This window comes from Oreochromis niloticus, linkage group LG19 (assembly GCF_001858045.2).
Source record: "Oreochromis niloticus isolate F11D_XX linkage group LG19, O_niloticus_UMD_NMBU, whole genome shotgun sequence".
NCBI lineage: Eukaryota > Metazoa > Chordata > Actinopteri > Cichliformes > Cichlidae > Oreochromis > Oreochromis niloticus.
Window position 1 is genome coordinate 7108464 of NC_031983.2, and position 20853 is coordinate 7129316.

Genomic DNA, 20853 nt, shown 5'->3' on the forward strand with positions numbered 1-20853 from the left:
GGGAGAATAAATAAATAAATCCGAGCGGTGACCGCAAGCGTTTAAATGTCAACGCGTGACTGTAAGTACAGTAAGAGTCTCTCCCTGCTGAGGCTGTGTGGGTTGTTCAGTTTAGTAGCAAAGCAACCATATTCACTCAAATATATGTGTTGTTTTTAACGTGTCGTGATTTCAGGGCAGATACTTCTGCACAATAATACGGAAACGTCTCCACTAAAACTTCCGATTCCGATTTTATTTGAATTCTGAAACACCGTCACATTTTATAGAAGATTTATTATCTTTGATATTAGTATTTGACAGGTTGCTGAAATCACATGACTCAAAATCAAAACCGTGGAAACGAGGTCCTGGTTATTGCCCAAAATAGGACACGTCTTAAAAACAACACATTTATTTTAAGAGTGATGAAACAGAGAGAGGCCATCAGTGTCAAGAGTAAAAAGCTCGACATGGACACAGAAATAACATAAAAAATAAAAGATAAACTATGCCAGGAGCAAATCCTGATGGGGAGCATCAGTATCTAGTACAATTACTACTCTACATCATCGTCACCATCATCTTCTTCTTCTTCTTCTGGCTCTTTAATGAATAACAACACTGAAAAACTGAAATAGTTATGAATAAAAATACTCTCACCATAGGGAAAGTTTTTACCCAGCATGGAAGAATAAATACAACAAAACATCATCTGTTTCATTAGATCCATCCAACCTTTTACCGAAGTGCCTTTTTTTGTTTGTTTTGTTCACTTGGGAAAGAAAAGAAATAAAAAAAAATCAGGCTAATAGTTGCCCACTTCTAGTGAGAACTTTATTTTGGTAATTATACATTCAAAATGTGATCAAAATGAACCAATGTCCTAAATTATTACCAGGCACTTTACAGATTTGGGCCAAAAACTGTTCTGAAAACAGAAATAACTCCGACTTTGTGTGGCCGCTCACTATGCAAAGGCCTTGTTTCGGTGCTCTACCAGTGAAGCAATCAATTAAAATATGAATTTTCACACTTTAAAGTACTTCAGATACTGGGGTGAGGGATGACCACATGTTTAAAGTCTGCTCACACACTGAAGCGAGGCCTTTGCAGAGAGGCGTGTCTGCACCTTTTCCATTTAGCAGCGAGTAAAATGTGTTTGTGAACCCTTCAATGCCACTTGAACGTCGCTTTCCCTTTTGTGACTTTTCTGAAAACAGATTCTGTAAACATTTCAATGCTTTTGCTTTTTTGGGGGGAGGGAGGAGTCAGCTAGACAGATGACTGCATTAAAAAAAAGAAAGAAAAAACAAAACAAAATAAAAAGATGGATCCATCCATTTTGGAAATCCCATGATCCTTCCCTGCACGTGTAAACCTCTGCCCGCCTACATTCACCAGTGCAGTATTTGGTTCAGAGATCTGAAGAATTTATAAAATAGACTTTTAAGACTAATTTGGCACTTTTCTCAACAAATGGAAATTGAAGAAGGACCCACCACAGACTACAGAGTCTCATTCAACAAACCAATATTTATATATTTATATATATATATATATATATATACTGTATATATAGTTTCTTTTGTTGCCGTGTGATCTGTAAGTCGCACAGCATGCCTTCATTTCAGTATTAATACTACAGAGCAGCGATAAAATCTCAAGCGTTTGGGCAGAGTGTTTTTTTTCCTCACACTCAAGCACAAAAGGACGTAACAGCTTTACAATTCTGCCTTCAAGCTGATCTTTTCATCCGTGAAAGTGTACACAGGCGCTCAGAGTTTTGAGACTGAGCGCAGCTTGTTAGCGCTGACCCTGTGACCTTTAAGAGTTAAGCAATTGAAGCCTTCAGAAGCATGTTTAAAAAAAAATCCCCCTATAACCACGTTAAATCTTTTCACACAACACCAGCTACAGTGATGCAACTTGAATTCCTCTTTTTGGTCATTTAAGACTACGAAACAAGTGACATTTAACAATTACACATGCAGAAGCCAATTTCTAAGCCTCATTGTAGCTGCTAATCTTAACCCTAACCCTACATATAAAGAAAAGCAAAACTGTCAATACAGGCCAACACCTTCATGTTTGCAGGTCAGATGTTACTCTGACGCCAGCCTTTGTGGTCAGACGTAGAAAATGACACTATAATGCCAAAACTTGGAAGAACAACTGATTCAGATGGCTGCCCCTCCCTCAGCCTGGATCTAGCAGACGTCTTCCTGTTAAAAGGGAGTTTTTCCTTCCCACTGTTGCCAAGTGCTTGCTCATAAGCGGTTGTCTGATTGTTGGGGTTTTCTCTGTATTATTGTAGTGTCTTCACCTTACAATATAAAGCACCTCGAGTAGACTGTTGTGATTTGGTGGTTACATAAATAAAATAAAATTAAATTGAATTGAAATAATAGAAGCAAACACATTAATCTTTTCATGGCCTGAACAGTAAAACAGTTCAAACAGGAGGATTTTTTTTCCCTTACAAAGGGTCTGAAGGCTTCTTATGATTCACAGCTAGTCATCGTTGTTGATATTCAATATGTGTTTAAGTACTAGAAGGTCTCCCCGGTACGCATCGCCTGCTTTTTCTTGCCCAGCAAGAGTTAATCGTCGCTTTGATACGGCAAACGTTAACTTTTCTAAACCAGAACTCAGAACTCATTGGAAACATCCGGCTCTCCTCAGCAGGAGCCTTCAGCCTTCGTGAATCCCCCTCCGGCAGTCAAATCACACTCTCTCGTTCTCAAAACAAAACAAAAAAAATCATCTTCGTGTCATACATTCTAAACTGTAAACAAACCAATAAAAAGATGGATCAGAAACCAGAGGAGTCTGCCAGTTGTGAAAATAACATCGCAGTTCGGTTGTAAAATAAGTTACAAAAACAAAAGGAAAAAAAACCCATTGAAATAGAAATCTTTGCGTACAGTACTAAAAATCCTAAACTAGACCTTTCGAACTTAAGAACCACATGTTAAGTCTATAAATATCTTTACAAATATACACGTTAATTACTCAAATAAACCTTTTCTGATTAAGTGTTTTACACGTTCATGACAGTGTCTCCTAGATTGCAAAGTTTCCAATCCTAAAACAATATCTTAAAAAAATGTCATTTTTTGTCTTTTAAGTACACAGCTGTGGACAGCATTATGATACATATTTGCATTTATATATTTACAATAAATCACTTTGTAGATACATTTTTAAAAAACCCTCATAACCTCGCTGTTCTTATTACTGAATGGCCCTGAAGCTTTGCCTCATCTTTGATGAGGAAAATTTGTTCCATGATTATCACTTTTTCTTTTTCCCAGGAAGCTAAAATGTGGATGATGGCGTACACATTCACGAGGAACTGCTCACGTGATACTCTCTGTTGCTGAACGTCTTCTAGTAATTCTGCGGAAGAACAAATCCCGTCATCGAGCTCATGCTGGCTTTGCTGGTATCTCGTTCATCGATTTTCTTTCAGATCGCTTTATTGCGATAAAAGGGCTCCGTGTAGTCAAAAAACAAACCGAAAATCGGAGGACCCCACCCACTGGATCACCAACAAGTCACTCATCAATGCCCTTCATTTCCTCCTCCTAAATCCTTTCTTATTCAGTCTCAGGAGGTTTAATCCCAGTAGGCACGGAATGGTTTCACCCCACAGATTGTCCGTAACAAAAGACTGGCCCGAGTACAAAAATATAATTTCATTTCTGAAAAGAAGAACACAAACATGGTTCAACGGCAAGAAAAAAAAATCCTTCAATGTTTAAAGAGAGTTCTTGGGGATGAGGAGGAAAAGAAAACACGAAACAGAGCTTTGTCCGAGAGTTTAAGACAAATCAAAAAGAGCTGAAGCACTGTGGAAGTATTGCATGCCGAGTTTTCTTTTTTTCCTTTTTTGTCCCTCTCCGTATCTTGAGGTGCTTGAGTCAGTGAGAGGTGATATTTCTGTCACAAACTGTGAGAAGAGGTTAATGTCCGACCTCCTCCGGCACAGGTTTTATGTCCTAATCACCCCGTTACTGGGAAGCTGTTTGGGAAGACAGGGCTCGTCAGGCAGCGGGTCGTGGGCGAACACGGAGTCGTCCCCTGAGGAGCAGGTGCTGTTGGAGTCCTGACAGGTGGGCGAGTACTGCTCGAAGGGCACCGACAGGTCCAGGTACTCCTGTCAGAGGAGAGGTCAGAGGTTAGACTCTGGTGTCACAGTCAAACTTTTTCACTTTTTGGTGGTCAGATGATTGGAAAAAAGTTTAGCGTATTATTCCAGGTCTTCAGAATATGAAATACTTTGGAAATGTTATGCTGCTTTACATTGTTCACTCGCATGCAACTGTAAAAATACACCCAAACATCTAAAGAATCTCTCATTGCGACTCTTTAGCGGTGTTTTTATGGTTGGGTGAAGCAATAAGCTGCGTGTCCTTTTATTTCTGGTGTTGTGTGTGTTCTGCAGCTTTGCAGGGAGACTTACGTCTGTGGAGGTCATTGATAAAATCCGGTCGTGATCTTCTACCAGCTGTCTGAAGGTCGGCCTCTGCGACGGCACAGCGTGCCAACACTCCCTCATGATCATGTACCTGGAATCCCAACAGCGAGGCTTTAGTCACACTGCATCTCGTTCACTACATTCTCTGATCTTAGATCAGACATAACGCACAAAAAGTGATTAAAAAAGAGGTCTATTAGGCTCATTTCCAGCTCCTTATTTTTATTCTTAGCTTTGAGTGATTCACAGTTGAAAATGATCTCATATCTATGTTGTACAGGGCCAACAAGCTGTTTGGTTCCCTTATACCAGGGGTGTCCAACTCCAGGCCTCGAGGGCCGGTGTCCTGCAGGTTTTAGATCTCACCCTGGTTCAACACACCTGAATCAAATGATTTGTTCATTACCAACCATGTTGAGGAGGTCATTTAGCCATTTAAATCAGCTGTGATGGATGAAGGGGACATCTAAAACCTGCAGGACCTTGAGGCCTGGAGTTGGACACCCCTGCCTTATACAAACATATTATGAATACAGTATTTTAATGAGAGAACAACTCATTAAGACATTGAAGCCCTCTAAACAAAAAACACTTCAAAAAAGAGGTATAAAGTTATGGCTTTCTGGGAATGTCAGCAAATGTCTCTGTTTATAAAGTTGCTACTTCACATTTATTCAGATTTTAGAATTAATATTCCAAAACTGGAAGTACTTGGTTTTGGTTTGCATCAAAAAACACAGATAACACGATAATAATTTGCATTTTATGTACTATAACAATCCTGTGAAATTAGAAATATGTTATTGAGGTTTATATCAGTGAGGAAGCTGGATAATGGAGAATGGGTGGGACTAAATAAGTGTGCACATCTTGTGTAGTTTGTATAGTATTTCTTGGAAACTTGGATATTTAATATGAGCACCCACCATTGAAACAGTATATATATGACAGATAAACAGAATATTACTGAGGAACACAACAGGGCCTGGTGTAATCTGCTGTTGTTTGGCTCATCTGGACAGCCTCCTGTAAACAAAGGTAACACACCTATACTTATACAGACACCTACAGTTCATGGGTGCAGTTGGCAGGCTTGTCCATTCGATGTCCTTCCTTCAGCAGTTTAAAGAGTTCTTCCACTGGGATCCCTGGGTACGGCGAGCCTCCCAAGGTGAAGATCTCCCACAGCAGTACCCCATAAGACCACCTAAACAGCAGCGCAAACACACGAGGAATACAGATCAGAGGTCGTAGCGACGCCACGGTCTAAGGCAGTCATAGTTCACACAGATGCGCTCTGTCCACCAATCGATCTGTTTGAGGGTGAAAATTGATCCTCAGTAATGTTAACTGCACTCAATTTGAAAAAATCCATTTGAAATTCTTATTGTTTCGGACAGCTGGTCAATATTTGTAAACAAACAAAAAATCTACTTCTCTTGCCTCAAGCAAGAAATAAGACGAGTAAACGAAAGAAGGAGATGTAATCATCAGTTTGTTGTTTTGATGGCTCAGGAAAAACCAACACAAAAAACAAAGCGTGCACAAAAATCTTGTGGTAAATAGGCAGCTATTAACTATGGACGCAGATAATGACGTCTCCACAACACCAACACAGGCCTGACCTGAAGGGAGAAGCAGAGATAAATGGGGAAACTTATTATACAGCATCTAGCGTTAAAGCGCAGCTGCTATCTAAACCAAGCCATCATCTCTCTTTCTTTCTCTCTCGGTGGCAGCAGCTCCAATGAACCCCTGTATTATTTCTTAATGGCTAAAAAATGAGGGACAGTAATCATATAACGGGCAGTCTATTAACTCAGCATACTATTGTTTGGCTATTCGTCCAGTGAATCAGAAAGAGTCCCCTCCTTCTATTGCAGCTCTCGGTAGCTCTAATCTAATTATCCGCGCTCTGGTCCAGAGGGTGAAAAAATGAAAAAAACGGCCGCTACACTGGCTTAGCCGGCTGGTCCTAAATCCGAATACGGCGCACGCCTGAGACACAGAGGGAGCGAGTCGGATGAAAGCCTGAGAGACGACTGTGGTGAAAAAGAGACATCAATCTTCAAAGAGAGGGAAACATGTCAACAAATCAGGTGTTCAGGGTCAGAGCAGGATAGTCGGAATCAGAAGGAAGAGCAGAAAAGAGAGGCTGCTTATATTCATTGATGGTTGCTCAGGATGAATATTCACAGGCTATTAGGTGGCTAACAGGAGAAGAAGGCAATGAAGATGTAAACACTTCATTTGGGCACCTGCAGCAATGGGAGCTGACAGTCTCAGAATGTCAATGGAAGCATCACCGATGGCTGATTTTGTGAGATTTAGAAAGATAATCACTTTGAGGAGGAATGAATATAATCCTGCATTTGGTGTGCTGGTTCAATGATAGCTGTGGCAATATCTATCGACTTCAAATATGTTCATCAATCAGCCCTGTTGGGCGATGAAAAGCCACTGAAAGTACATGTGCGAACAGGCGAAGGGGAACAACGCTGCCTTAGTAGCAAAAAGGCCATACTGCCACTACTAATTTCGTTAGTGGGGAACTCGTTATTTGCTTGGATTTTCTCTTCACCAATCATACCAAACCTGTTACTGACAATCTGGCAGTACTACATGTGCTAGGTGGTTGGAGACGAGAGTTAATGAAAAGTCAGCCACAACTTTATTGGCTTTATTTGTTGCCCAAGCATTGCTTCTTGCTGTTTTCATATTCAGCACCGGCTCGCTTCGTGACTTATACGGAAAAACAACATCATCTGTTTCTGGGGCTAATAATAGACTCTGACGAATGGTATCCATCTGTGATTTCAGTCCTTTAGACACATTTAATAAAGAATATTTGCACATGATACCAATCAACACACCACCGATCCTGCATTCTTACAGCAGACATTAATAAACGTCAGCCACTCATATAAACAGCAGCATTAGTAAAATTAAGAAAATGAAGGCTGTCAGAATATATCAGCGTTGCCATATAATGACCGACTTTGTTAAAGAAGTTTTGAGTAATACTGTGAGCAGAGAAGTGCAAAATTATTAGCCTCCCTATGAAATTGAAAGGTTTTTTCCCATGTGTCTTTTTAACAGAGCATTAGAATTTCAATATAGTATTTCTAAACATACTACTTTAGTATAAATGATTTCTATTTGCACACAATTACAGTATTACTTCAGAAAATACAAATTACCAGGGTCAATGAAGAACTGACCTTTTTATTGAGCCATAGCACAAACCACTACAGGATGTGCTTTAACTCTGTAATGCTCAACGCTTGTAAAATCAAGTTAAAGCTGAGGTTTTTCTTTCTATTTATATACAGTATAGAAACTTCAGCAAGGGTTTTTAGCTGTCACTGTGAAAGCATCATGCCAAAAAAACCAGAAATCAGTTTAGAGGAGATACAAAGTTATCAGAGGGTTTCCAAGTGTCAAGAACTGGAGTGAGAAGTATCACCAAGAAACTCAAAGAGAGCCACACAGAACGAGCCTGGCAGAGGTAGGGAGCAGAAGATTTCAAAGACGCTGAAGAGAAAACTAGTCAGAGAAGTGGCAAATAACCCCAGAACATCTGCCAAGACATGAGTGAATGCTGGGAATTGTAGTCTCAAAAAAGACAAAGGACTGTGAGGTTACAGACCAAGAAAAACTCCACTTCAAGCCAGACTCAACTATGCTAAGGATGACCTGGAGAAAGATACTGCATACTGGAAAAACATGCTTTGGTCAGATGAGACAAAAATAAAGCTATTTGATCATAGAGTCACTGCTTGTGTTTGGAGGAAGAAGAGAGAGGCGACCAACCACAAGAACACCGTCCTCACAGTGAAACACGGTGGTGGGAGTATTATGTTCACGGTAGAAGGAATCATAAAGGAAGGATATGTGAACATTTTGAAAGAAAACACAGCAACACATGTCACTGAGGAGTGTCCCAGTCCTGGTGACGTCTACAGTGAGTGTCACTGACTGACCTGACCTGACGACCAGGGTCTGTGCAGGAAGTGCATCACATTTGGAGGAGCTCGAGAGATTCACAAAAGAAGAATAAGCTGGGACTGCCCAGGAGGACACATACAACTGAGTATCAGCATCATGGGGGCTAATAATTTTAATCCAAAGCAAGCCTTGGTTTTTGGAAAAGCTGTGCTAAAATTTTTCATAGAGGGACTTATAATTGCATCCTCATATAAAGATATTGACATTGCTTAAATCAGGCTTGGCCAACTTCAGGCCTCGAGGGCTGGTGTCCTGCAGGTTTTAGATCTCAGCCTGGGTCTACACACCTGAATCAAATGATTAATTCATTAGCAGACCTCTGGAGAACTTCAAGACATGTTGAGGAGGTAATTTAGCCATTTAAAGCTGTGATGGATCAAGGACACATCCAAAACCTGCAGGACACCGGCCCTCGAGGCCTGGGTTTGGACACCCCTGGCCTAAATGAAAAGAATGGCATCTACTCTATATGTGACTATATCTTTGCTCTAAGCCTACCAGCATTAAATTTACTGTTCTACTGGACATTAATTAGTTTATTTAGTTACAGGTAAGTTTCTTTCCCTTTAAAATCATTTCTGCAAACGTGTCAGTGCCAAAAGCTTTAGTCTTAATCATACCTGCTTTTACAACCCAGCTGCTCTTGGCCCACACCTTCCCTACCTTCCCTGCTTTTAATGGGTTAGTGCGTCACTGTGAAGCTGCAGTGAGATTTCTCCACTGCAGCTTTTATAGGCTGACACCTCCGAAGCTGTCCAAAATAAAATCCTCACCTCTGTGACACTGGCAGCGGCCGCAGTGCTGGCTGAGCCTCTATCTGCACTAAATAACTCTGGTGTTTGAAGTCGAAAAGAGAACTGGTGATGTTAATGACGACTTACATGTTTTCTTGAAAAATGAAAAATGTGCGAAAGGACAAAAATCCTATAAAAATGGCTCCCAAATGTTGCCACTGTGTTTTCTGCCTTTACAGCTGTAAGTGAGCCAGGAGGGTTTCAACAAGTATGAATCTGACAGCAGAAACAATATGCAATACTGTTTTTTCATTGTTTTTTAATTGATTCGCCATAATATTTCCTAAAAAAAAAAGGGGGAAAATAAGAAATCATTGCGAGTCAAAAGTCAAGGCCCCCAGGGTGTGTGAGAGTAAACTGGCTTCAGAGTGACTACTGTATAAAAGGAGGAGGAGGAGGTTTGGCGGGAGGATTGACTGTGTAATCCAGACCTGCTGAAATAACAGAGAAGCCTGATTCTCCCCTCGGCCTGTTCCCAGTCTAGTGTAATCACACGGCGAGCCAGTGTTGACAGGGGCCTGTGTTTGGCTTGGATGGCTGTGCTGGGGACACGGCGTCTGGCTGTAGCCGGCAGGGCTTGGGGGTTGAGAAGACGTTTTGGGGTGGGGGGGTGGTATGTTACAGCTACTGCAAGGCAGGCCGCCTCGCCTCCTCACCTTTCTTCTCTTGATCGTGGCCAACACGGAAGCAATCAGAGGTTGTGAAAAAAAAGAAGGTGCGACTGTCTCTGCTGCCCAGATTCCTTTTGAACTGCTGTGGGGAAAGTGCCCCGAGGGAACACCTTGTGATAAATCCACTGACCCTCTTTATCTCCTCCTGCTCTGGGGCAGGTTGGATTTTCACTGATAAAACAGCACTAAGATATCGGGACTCCGTTGTGTTCCTATCTCTCTCTGATGTCGTTGAAGAGAGATTAAAAGAACAAATGCAGCGAGGAATGCGCAGCGGCTAATATGCGAGAAGCTCGGGGGTTATCAGCGGAATGCGGCCGATGGTCAACCGCAGATATTTGGAAAGGGAATGTTATGATTCCATGTTCGCACACGGTTGACGCTAACACGCTCAGTCACGATATTTCAACACCCGGATTCCGCCGGTGCACTGGCTTACACGCGACTGGGCAGTTGGTATGTGACGGTTAGTTTGTGCAAACTCACACATCGCTCTGGTGCGTGTAGACCCGGTCGAAGAGAGCCTCTGGAGCCATCCATTTCACGGGGAGACGACCCTGAAACAAATGAGACAGAAACGCTTGGGTCAGCAGAAGCACTCTGTACGGAGCTGACAACCAAACACTCACACAAACACACAAACTTCAGCCTAGTGGCGCTGCCACCACAGCTTGAACTTCAGCTAGCTTCAGAAATCTGATGACCATTTCGGTGCTTCATTCTCAGCAATGCCTTTGCTTGAAAACACATTCATATTAGCATTATGGAATCAGTTGGTCATGATTTTCATTATCCATATATACACTTTTAATTTTGCTCAATCAGCTCAATTCTACTTTTGTACTGCGACCCGACCGTGACACTGAAAGAAAAGACTTTCAGCCATATGTAATACGCTGCTGCTGTATTCAACACCATCCCCTCGTATCGCTTCAAACACATAATATTTTCCCAAAGGAGAGCACTGAAGGAATGAGCCTCACATTTGTGGTCTTTTTGTAGTAGTCTATATTGTGCACGTCTCTGGCGAGGCCGAAGTCGGCGATCTTCATAACGTTGTCCTCCGTCACAAGGACGTTTCTGGCTGCCAGGTCTCTGTGGATGCACTGAAGGAAGAAGAACAAACGCATCAAACACACGGTGCATTGCACTCACGCATACACGCAAATATACTGAAACACCGATGTAAGTTGACAAGTTTTACTCTGCACTATGAAACGCACAAACTGAACTTTAAAAGCCTCAAATTTAGTTTAAACTTACAATTTTAATTCACTAATCTAATTACCTTTCAATATCGCAATTAACACATTGCTGTAATGGACTTGATTTCTTCCTGTTAAAAGGGAGTTTTTCCTTCTCACTGTTGCCAAGCGCTTGCTCATAGGGGGTTGTCTGATTGTTGTGATTTGGTGCTATATAAATAAAACTCAATTGAATTGTCGGCCATCTAAAAATCTTTCCTGTTTTCTCACAATGTTTAGAAGTTAAGGGCCAAAGCATCCTTTTATATGATAACTGAGTCAAAGTGAAGCAACGTGGCTAACCTTCTGTGAAGCAAGATACTCCATGCCTCGGGCAACCTGGTAGGCACAGGACACCAGGTCTTTGAATGTGAGCTGCTCATCGGGGATTTTGCACGTGTCGAAGGAGTAGTCCATGCCCGGTGGCCGCCGTGCACGCAGGTACTCCCTCAGGTTGCCTTTGGAGGCGTATTCCACCAGGACATACAGAGGACCTGCATGGGAAACAGAGAACAAATATGACTTTCATGGCAATGGTTAAGTCCTGCATTAATTCTCTTATTACTGCACTCTGCGCTCACCATCCTGCGTGCAGGCTCCGAGTAGGTTGATGATGTTTTTGTGTTTCCCAATCATCTTCATCATCTCCATTTCTGACACCAGGTCTGATAAATCTTTATCTGTGGCGTCATCTGAGGTAAGAAAATCAATGGAGCATTTGTACTGACAAAAATACGAACTGAAGCAATCAAACTAACACAAATACGGTGCACAGAACAAACAGAACAACAGCGAGCATGGTAGCACTGTCACTGCCAAGGTCACGTATTCTTCCCTGGAGGGCAGCCACAGTGATTACTTACCTTTCAACATTTTCACAGCAACAGTGAGCGACTTGTTGGGCTTCTCTTTGTCGATGCCAACAGCCTCAGCCATAACCACCTGACCGAAGCAGCCCTCTCCCAGAGGTTTACCCAGAGTTAGCCTGAAACAAGTGGCCAGATTTTAGACTTGGAGTTCAGTGTGTTTACTCAAAAGACTTTAAGTAATTTGACTACATGTAAATTTCACATGTAATTTTGTCACATAAGCACAATGTAAAATGTGAAATATAATTTACTTGACTGAATAATTTTTTTGAGCTTGCGCTGCAGTGTGCTTTTTTTTCTCACCGTGTCCGAGGAAACTCCCATTTGGGGTCGGAGGGCAGCTCCAGCTCCGAGACGTTGGCGAGCGTCGGCCCGTCGCTGGACGACAGACGGGCGATCCTGACCAGCGGCGTGTTTGAGTTCATGGAGGAGTTGGAATCCAAGGACACCTGCTTGGGTACAAAAGAACAAACTGTTATAGTCTCTGAAAAAGAGTTTTTAGAGACAGGCATTCAAATAAAGAAGACAGAGGGAAAAGAGAAATCTAACCGTGACCTTTGACCAAATATTTTTTAACTAAATAATGAATAAGTAATTCCTTTTTTAGATCGGTTTGTCTCTTTATTATTTATTCAAACAGTCCTAATGTTTTTCATGTTTTTGAAAATGAACCAGCCCCTGAAACATAAAATATATTCAAAAGAAATCATTTCTCGTGAGATACTGAAAATCTTCACTTTTTTGGGGGGTGAAAAAAACCAAAAACTGACAAAAAGTCCAAAATCCAGTCAAATTCAAAACAGCTTTGAAGTTTAAAGAACAACATTCAGTGACTTGAGATAAAACCCTTTTTGGGAAACATCACACATCTCGGGACCAGACCAATGTCAGTGACTTTTACAAACAGCAGGCCTGTGGCTGCGCACAGGAGGAAGCGAGAGGTAACAAAGATGAATGAAGCAGGATGCAGAGGTGGGCGAGTGAGTGGCGAGGTGGGGTGGACATCTCTATCCATCAACAAGCTCCATTTCTGGATCGGCGGTCATTCCGCTGAGCCCTTGGGCTCGGCATCCTCCCACCATTTATCTGACTGCTGGGGGGAAAACCGATGGCTCGGGCCTGCTTTTTGATAGATCTGTTTATGTCAGGGTCTGCCGGCTCAGACCCTTCAGGTGGGGTCCTGAAACAAACATGTCCACTTACCAGACTTCTTGACTGGAGGAAAATGAGAAAAAGGGCCCTGACCACAATTTCAGAGGCATGAAAAGTAATATCTGATAGAACATGCCAGGAGCTTTACAGGAGATTTACTCAGAGTTATGAAAAAGAAAGGAGAGAACAGGGAGATTAGCTTTACAAAAACGAAGCAAAGATTATAGAAAAATGCAATAAGAACTTTGCCTGCACTACCTTATAAGACCATTTATATGAGCGCCGCACAAGTAGAAATGATTTAGAGGCTACAATTAGAAAATGTTTCGATAGATGAGGTTTCTACTTGATATAACCTAACAATACTTCTTTATGTACCAAAAAAAAAAAAACAACCTCAGACTGTATAACAACCTTTACAGCTGAAACCTTATCGTGGTTTAAAAGTCTGTTTGTTTTCCAAGAACTGCATTATGGCTTTCAAATAATATTTTCTTTTCTAAAAATGCATCGTTTCCATTTTGAGAAGCACAACCCTTTAATTATGGAGTCGGAAAGCTGGATTTTGGACAAAACACACACACATACACACATAGTGGCTATGTCCTGCACACAGTGGGAGCCAGCAGGGTGGGGCCGAAGAGATAATCGCAAACTCGTCTACATGTTAGACATTCAGACAATCTTGGCATTCAGAGAGAAATGGTAAGATGCACATCCCTACCTGGATTATAATTACTGTAAGAGACCAAAAGTAATGAGCTAAAGGCTCACAGGGATTAGTGTGAATGCTCTAAATAATCTGTTTCTGACTGTCTTGTTTTGTTCTTGGCTCTCTGTGATGTCATTTAAAGTGGCTATCCTTAATATGCTCAACCCAGACTCACAGCTCTGGCTCTGAGCACAGAAGCCTATTTGTCCCACCTCTTGTTTGACCTTCTCTTCAGACAAACCGTTGAAGGTAATAAAGCTTGTTTCAGATGGAAGATAAACTACAGTACGTAGGATAAATCAGGATTTCTTGAACTGTGATTCATGCAAAGCTAGAGTCCAAAAATAATAACTTGGACTTGTAAAAGAGCATAATAGTTCCCTTTTACCCCCGTACTGTAAGTGTATCATATCTGATATCTGAATTTTTGAGGCCTCATCAGTGTGTTTTCATTTCTCCTAATATAATTTTGGTTGTTTAAGGGAAACAAACCGTGAACAATAATTTGCACAAAATGCCATTTGTAGCAAAAATGATACAAAAAAATAAAAATTATCTTGATTTAACCTAAAAACTGAAAGCCCCCTTCATATAATCTGTTAAAATCTAGCATTAGAGCTGCTCACAGTAAAGCACAGTAAAATTTGGTTTATATTAGCTATTTGGCAACATATAAGTATCAGCGTTAATAACGGCATATAAATGATAATTAAAAAAGTAAAGAAGAGACAAAGAAAACACACTTTAACCATTATATCAGTGCTGACATTGTTTAGCTAGTCCACAAGAGGGCACTCTGCAACTGTTGACAACACAAGTGTTTGAAACATCACACAAACACACGTAAATTGGTGACGACGACTCGCCATCCGATCTGCAGCTGATCTTAGCAAATGATCCACGAATAAATAACTGCACATAACAAATGTTAAGGAAATGTTTTTTTCGTGCGTCTTAACTCATACCCCCCCAAAGATGACACTCGATGGTGTCCCCCGTACAGATATTGACGAGTTTTAGCATCTCAGTATAAATCAACAAGGATGTGGTTTGATGAACATTAGAAGCAGTTTCTGGTTGTTTTTTTTTCAAGGGTAGCTGCATAAGCAGAGACCACCTATGCTAACGTCTGATGCGCACCCAATAATTTTGTTCTATAAGCAGTCCTGAAATATGACAGAAACCACTAAGGTCAGAAAAGCGCTTGAAGGGTTAAAATATCAACATCAGTCTTAAAAAATCCTGTATCTGTCTCTCTCTGAGTGTTTACTTACGAGTCAAGCTAGTGTCCCCAGGGTTTTAATCTTTATGCTAAGCTAACCCGCTACTAGCTCTAGCTTTGTGTTTACATGAAGAGATGATCAATCCTTTGTCTCAACTCTTTTTGGAAGAGTGTTTAACAACTTTTTTTACAAAATAAATTATTCCTTCAGCCCTCGAGACTTGCTTTAATTTCAGTAACAGCCTGTTCGATAATAAACTGAGGATGATTAACCTGATCTTTGTAGATACTGTATCTAAGCCTAGTCTTGAAGTTTGTCCTGAAGTCACGAAGAGTTCTTCGGACTAAAAGCTGCGGCAATGCAGCTGCTCCACTCTGTGTTTCTTCGCAAACAGTTGATGAGAGAGAGTGTGTGATACACTCAGAGTGAAATCTAAAACCAACACTGACAGTCACAGGAGGGCATAAATATCCCTGAACCAAATCTGCTCCAAGATAAATGTGAACACATGTCACCAGTGTGCTGCCGTCCATTGTCAACACAGCGCCAATTAAACAACAGGACAGACAGACGTGTAGAAACCTTCTTTATCCAATTTATACTTTGCACTATTATATAAATGACAGTTACCCCAAACTCTTCCTTTCTTAGTTTGACCTGGCTTATATACTAAAAGCTGCATTAAACAGACAAGCAGAGAGAAGAAGGATTTTGGGAAAGTCTTGTGCAAATCTTGTATCTACTTTCTGTTACCTGTCTCTTGAGGGGGAACTTTGACAGTTTTTGCACGGGAGGCGTGGGCAGAGTCTTCTGCGTGGTCATCCTCATACGACAGAGGATTGCGATGACCACGGCGAGGATGAAGAGCACGCAGCCTGTCACGTAGATAAGGATGTCGGCGTAGTAGTCTTCCTTCTGTGGACTCACTGCTTTAGGAGGGAAAATGTGGAAAGTCAGTCGAAATTCACCAAATTCACACAGCATTTTGTTTTAATTCCCACTCAAAAATAGCTTGCTTTGTTCAGTAGCACACTTCAACCAAATGGATTTTTTAGTGAGCATTTTCTGTAAAGAAATATCCATAAATCAAAAGAGAAACAGATCAGATACTTGTCGTTCCTCACTGAAAGCTTGCATTCACACCGTGGGTTGAGGCAGCAACCCACGGTGTGATCATCGTGTAGTTTTATCCTGCTGCAGGTAATTGCACCTGTGATACGCTTTTCCTCAGGGAGGCAATTATTGTCTTGAAAAGCAAAAGCTGAAGTGTCGTTAAATTGCCTCATAGCCCAGAGACATCTGAGCAGACGATCTGCTCTGATTAAAAAGCGTCTTTCAGTGAAGGTTGGATTGCATGTTCGGTTGGTTAAATTAAAGGGATGGTGACAGAGCGTCGACGCACTTAAAATATGTGCTTACAAGTAGCAATCTATGATAATTAGGTTTGAAAATTGATGTTAAATATTGTGCTGCAGAGCAAAACAAGTTTTGTGGCGTTTCTAACATTTCAGGTAACACAGGTGGGAGAAAATGGACCCACAGAGTGAAGAGTATACCTGGAAGCACCGTCAGCCAAGCAGAGTGGTAAGAATAGCCGATAGAGTTCCCTGCGAGACAAGTGTACTCGCCCGCATCCTCAAAAGACACATTGGTCAACAAGAGAACCTCTAGCTCCTTATCTGTAGTGTTAATGCCAGCCGTCTGTGGAGGATGAGAGGGAGGAGAGGGAAGAGAAAGAGACAGAGAGAGAAGATATATCGTAAGGCGAAAGCTTCTTAGAGGAAACACCAAATGCACCCTGGAGGGAAGGACAGTCCTGTTTACTGTTGTCAGCACCATCACCCACACCTGAAAACACCCAAGCAGCACCTACACCACGCTGTGAGACAAGCTCGTTGGTTCAGCCTAACGCCACAGGCACTCTTTGATGTAATGAACTCCTATCAAGAATTTTCTAGACTGCAGCAGTGATTTACTTTCATATGTGGAATCGTAAGACACTGGCATCCATTTCCACATTTAGAACAGGCAGAAATGTCATAACAGAGTTTCCTAACACAAAATATTTCTTACAGATTTCTGTAAGCTTCTTTGATAAGGAGAGAGTTTTCTGTTGCCTCCAAACGCACCCGTGAGTTTAAACTGAACCACGTACAGTTGACCTGATGTCAAAGCTTGTCTTTGGTTCTGGACTTGCTTGTGAAGGTCTTTGTGTGTGTGTGAGAGGAAAGTGATTTGCGCCTTTGGATCAGTATTTTTCTAGGAATGCCTCAAGGATCAATCCTAGATCCTTTATGTTTTTAAAAGAAAACAAATTCAAATGAGCACCAGGTTTTGTAGCGATGTTTTAAAAAGATATTTTTATTTTAAGATTACTGCTGCAAGATGTCATTACCAAAATGGGATTTCACCTGAACTTTTTACAAGTAAACTTACAGATTTGTTAAATGGTGCAAAAATAGCATGAGCGCAATCCCCAAATAGAGCTCAGAGGCCTGGTTAGTTTTATGGATGATTAACCAAAATGCCAGAAAGCACAAAAAAAAGCTTTTTCCCCAGCTTTTTAAATTGTGCTGACATTTAACGTTAATAAATGAGTTTGCGCACTTGAGTTAAATAGTCTTCCTATAGTTTGTGCCTTGAGAAAGGAACTCCCAGAAATACAACAGGATTAGCCATGAAGATCTCTGAGTTCCCACCTCTTACACGTCATCGTGTCACTGTGCACTTTTTGAAAATATCAGCAGTACTTTTGTTTTTTTTAAGCACCAAAACTCAGTTTGCACTGGCAATGCATTACTAAATCTGGCCCAAAAAGTGCACCACTGCAGTTGTGATTTCTCTTTCTTCAGATATCGTTTGGTGTGATGACCGCTAGGTTAGCTTGATTCAAAGGTAGAGCTCGATGTGGCTTAGTAAAAGCTGAGGTGGAGGACTTATTCCCCGTGCCTCAGTAATGAACACTGACATCCAGACGCCTGCTGCATGCTCTCATATAAAAGCACATTAATACAGCAGGAGGATGCTCTCCCAGAGAAATCAATACTGGCCTGTTTGTGTACGTGTACGCTTTGGTCAGTAAAGGTTTTATGTGGGCTTTAATCTGTGTGTGTGTGTGTGTGAGAGAGACTTTTGAAGTTTTTGTATTAATTAATGGCGCAATATTGTCTTTCTGTTATCGACCGGGAAGGAAGACAAAGTGGCACTGGGAGCTAAAATGGATGATGGCCATTAGCTAACAAAATGCGAGCATTTGAACTCAAACCTCACTGATGAATGTGTATAGGTGTGAGTATGTAACTGTTTACCCTATCAGCAAGCCAGCGAGCCAGTCAAAACCCACAACCAAGAGGAACATTGCAGAGAGGAACAGGCACAGCAGATCAAATGTGGTGACGACGGTTCTCGCCCGGAGTTCAGAATTTACCTGGTTTGTATATGTTAAGCCAGAAAGCGTTTTCTGACTTGCCTACAAAGTTTGAGGCACGACACCAGTACTTCCCGGCGTCTTTCTCTGTCACGTTGGACAGTTTCAACTTACTGTGGGTCTCAATGTGTTTACTGACAACACTCTGTAAAGGGAAAATTGAAAGGCAGAGTGAGGCCTTCACAGCTCCTGCAAAAACACATAGTAACAACATGCAAACCTACATACTACACATACAAACACATCTAAAAGAAGCACTGCACATTGGTTTTTACATTTACAACATTTTGTTGTGTTATTAGCTTAGTTTCATTGTTTACTGTGAACAAAGGAGACCTCTTATGCTCATTCTTATCTCCACATAGCTCAACGTGCTTCACAGCTCAAAAATGATCCTCCAGTTCATCTAGCTTCTCTCCCTTTGAGGCAAACTTTCTTCTGAGTGGCCGATCATACATCACGGAGAGCTAACAGTGGAAAAAACTGTCTCAAACTGAACATTTAAAGAAGTCTTATCATCCTCATCATTTAGTCCACTATTGTAACAGTATATATGTAATAGAAAAATAATGAAAAGCATGATGAATAAATCTTCTTTATAAGCTGCTGTTGTAAAAAAAAACAGAGGCTATGACTTTGAAGTTTCTTCCAGATTTATGCTAAGCTATGCTAACATGAGAACTTGACGTGAAGGTGATACAGTGAGGCACAGTGTCATTCTGTCAGTTTTGTTGATTAAAAGCAACATGTCAAACCTGTAACATCATAAACACACAACAACAGGAACACACATGAACCATACATTGCAGACTCGCACCAATCCGCGCTGTCTGTTGCTAGTTTAAAGGCATTACAGTATGTCAGTCCTATGAGGGTGTAAACCTGCCCGCGTAAACACTCATGATCTGACTGGGTGCTTCGCTCACAGAGAAACTGCTGCTAAATTATTAAACGGGCCCGGCGCATAAAGGAGAAAACATATCATGTTTTATAGTTGCTTAATGAACATCCACGGCTTGGCTCCAGACGTCTCCTTCTCCCTCCCCCGCGCGGGGCGAGTCACTCATCGTTAACTCTTTTTCCAGGCATCAAAAGAACGATTCAGGCATTTCTCAAAAAAAAGAAAAGAAAAATTCTTTTTTTGACCCCCTCGTCTCACCCTAAGCTGTATTTAACTTCTACAGTATATGCCACACACGAGAGAGCATATCATGTCTGAGTGAACTGTGGTGGGCCTAGAGAGAGAGACTGAGAGTGACAGAGAGAGAGGGAGGCACACACAAATCTCAGTAAATACTGTTTCAATTATGCGGTAGTCGAAAATAGAGCGTGGAGCCGCAGTCTGGGCTGACAGGCTTGCTTTCCCCCCCTCTTTCTCTCTCTTTTTGTTGGCCTCTCTCTTTCTCCTCCTCTTTCGCTCTGTCTTGCTCTCACTCTCTCAGTCCTTTTGCTTTCTATTTTACCCCACTTTTCCCCCCCTAGTCTGTCACCACCTTCTCAGACGTACATTTCTAAAGATTTGCTGGACACTTTATATGCTGATCTTGTGTTTGAAGTAGTGAAGTTACGAAGACAACATACTGCATCCACAACCATATCTCTTATCCACAAACGACCCACGTATTTCAGCTCAAGCATAAATTAAATGACACTACATTGATGTAAAAGGCTTCGGCACAGTCAGTGTTTTAATAAGTCATAAAATAACTGTGAATTTAAAGTGACATTTCAACATTAAATGAGTGAGCACCTAGGACACCTCGCTAAACTACCTGGCTCATATAGCGTCTCACGTAAAAAGCGAAGGTTTTATTTATTTATTTATTTAAATGAGCTGACATTAAAAGTCAATGAAACTTTAATGTCAAGATGAAGTAACCCAGACCTTCAAGCCCACGACTCATAGTGTGAAGATATTTAAAAATTTTAATAATAATTCTAATAATGTGCTAGAAGATTAGAAACTCAGGCCTTGAGCATCTCTTCAACTCGGGAAGGTTATCATCTAAAGGCTTCATCTCAAAATAATCTATTTGCAACCTGAGAGCACTCTTGTACCTGGACAGTTACTTTCATATGTGAAAAGCTAACACTGTGACGTTTCTCCATCCGCTTTGTTCAGCTTCTATCTCTCGCTCTTCTTGTTTCGCGTTTGCATCTTATTTCCTTCGTCCCCTCCTCCCGCCCGTCTCGCTGCTTTTCTAACACCCCAGCCACTCGTTCTCGCCCTCGCTCTCCATCTTTGCCCACCAATCTGTCACACATTCTCTCCCTCTCCCTGCTGACTTTGC

General features: G+C 41.4%; 1 protein-coding gene across 11 annotated transcripts in view; it reads right to left on the reverse strand.

Moving 5' to 3' along the window:
* Positions 1–348: 348 nt before the first annotated feature.
* The window catches only part of fgfr3 (fibroblast growth factor receptor 3), a 67855-nt gene continuing 47350 nt past the window's right edge, over positions 349–20853 (reverse strand). For 4 of the 11 annotated variants that reach the window (XM_019349031.2, XM_019349036.2, XM_019349029.2 and 1 more), the window contains 11 exons: positions 16692–16836; positions 15883–16064; positions 12352–12497; positions 12043–12164; positions 11761–11871; positions 11483–11673; positions 10919–11041; positions 10422–10492; positions 5532–5669; positions 4448–4553; positions 349–4141 (listed from right to left, as the gene is read on the reverse strand). In XM_019349031.2, coding sequence (XP_019204576.1) covers positions 3977–4141; positions 4448–4553; positions 5532–5669; positions 10422–10492; positions 10919–11041; positions 11483–11673; positions 11761–11871; positions 12043–12164; positions 12352–12497; positions 15883–16064; positions 16692–16836 — 1500 coding nt within the window. In that variant the 3' untranslated portion in view covers positions 349–3976. Of the gene's footprint in view, positions 4142–4447; positions 4554–5531; positions 5670–10421; positions 10493–10918; positions 11042–11482; positions 11674–11760; positions 11872–12042; positions 12165–12351; positions 12501–15882; positions 16065–16691; positions 16837–18562; positions 18708–20853 lie in introns of all 11 variants that reach the window. The other 7 variants (XM_005453382.4, XM_005453387.4, XM_019349035.2 and 4 more) reach the window with 6 other exon arrangements.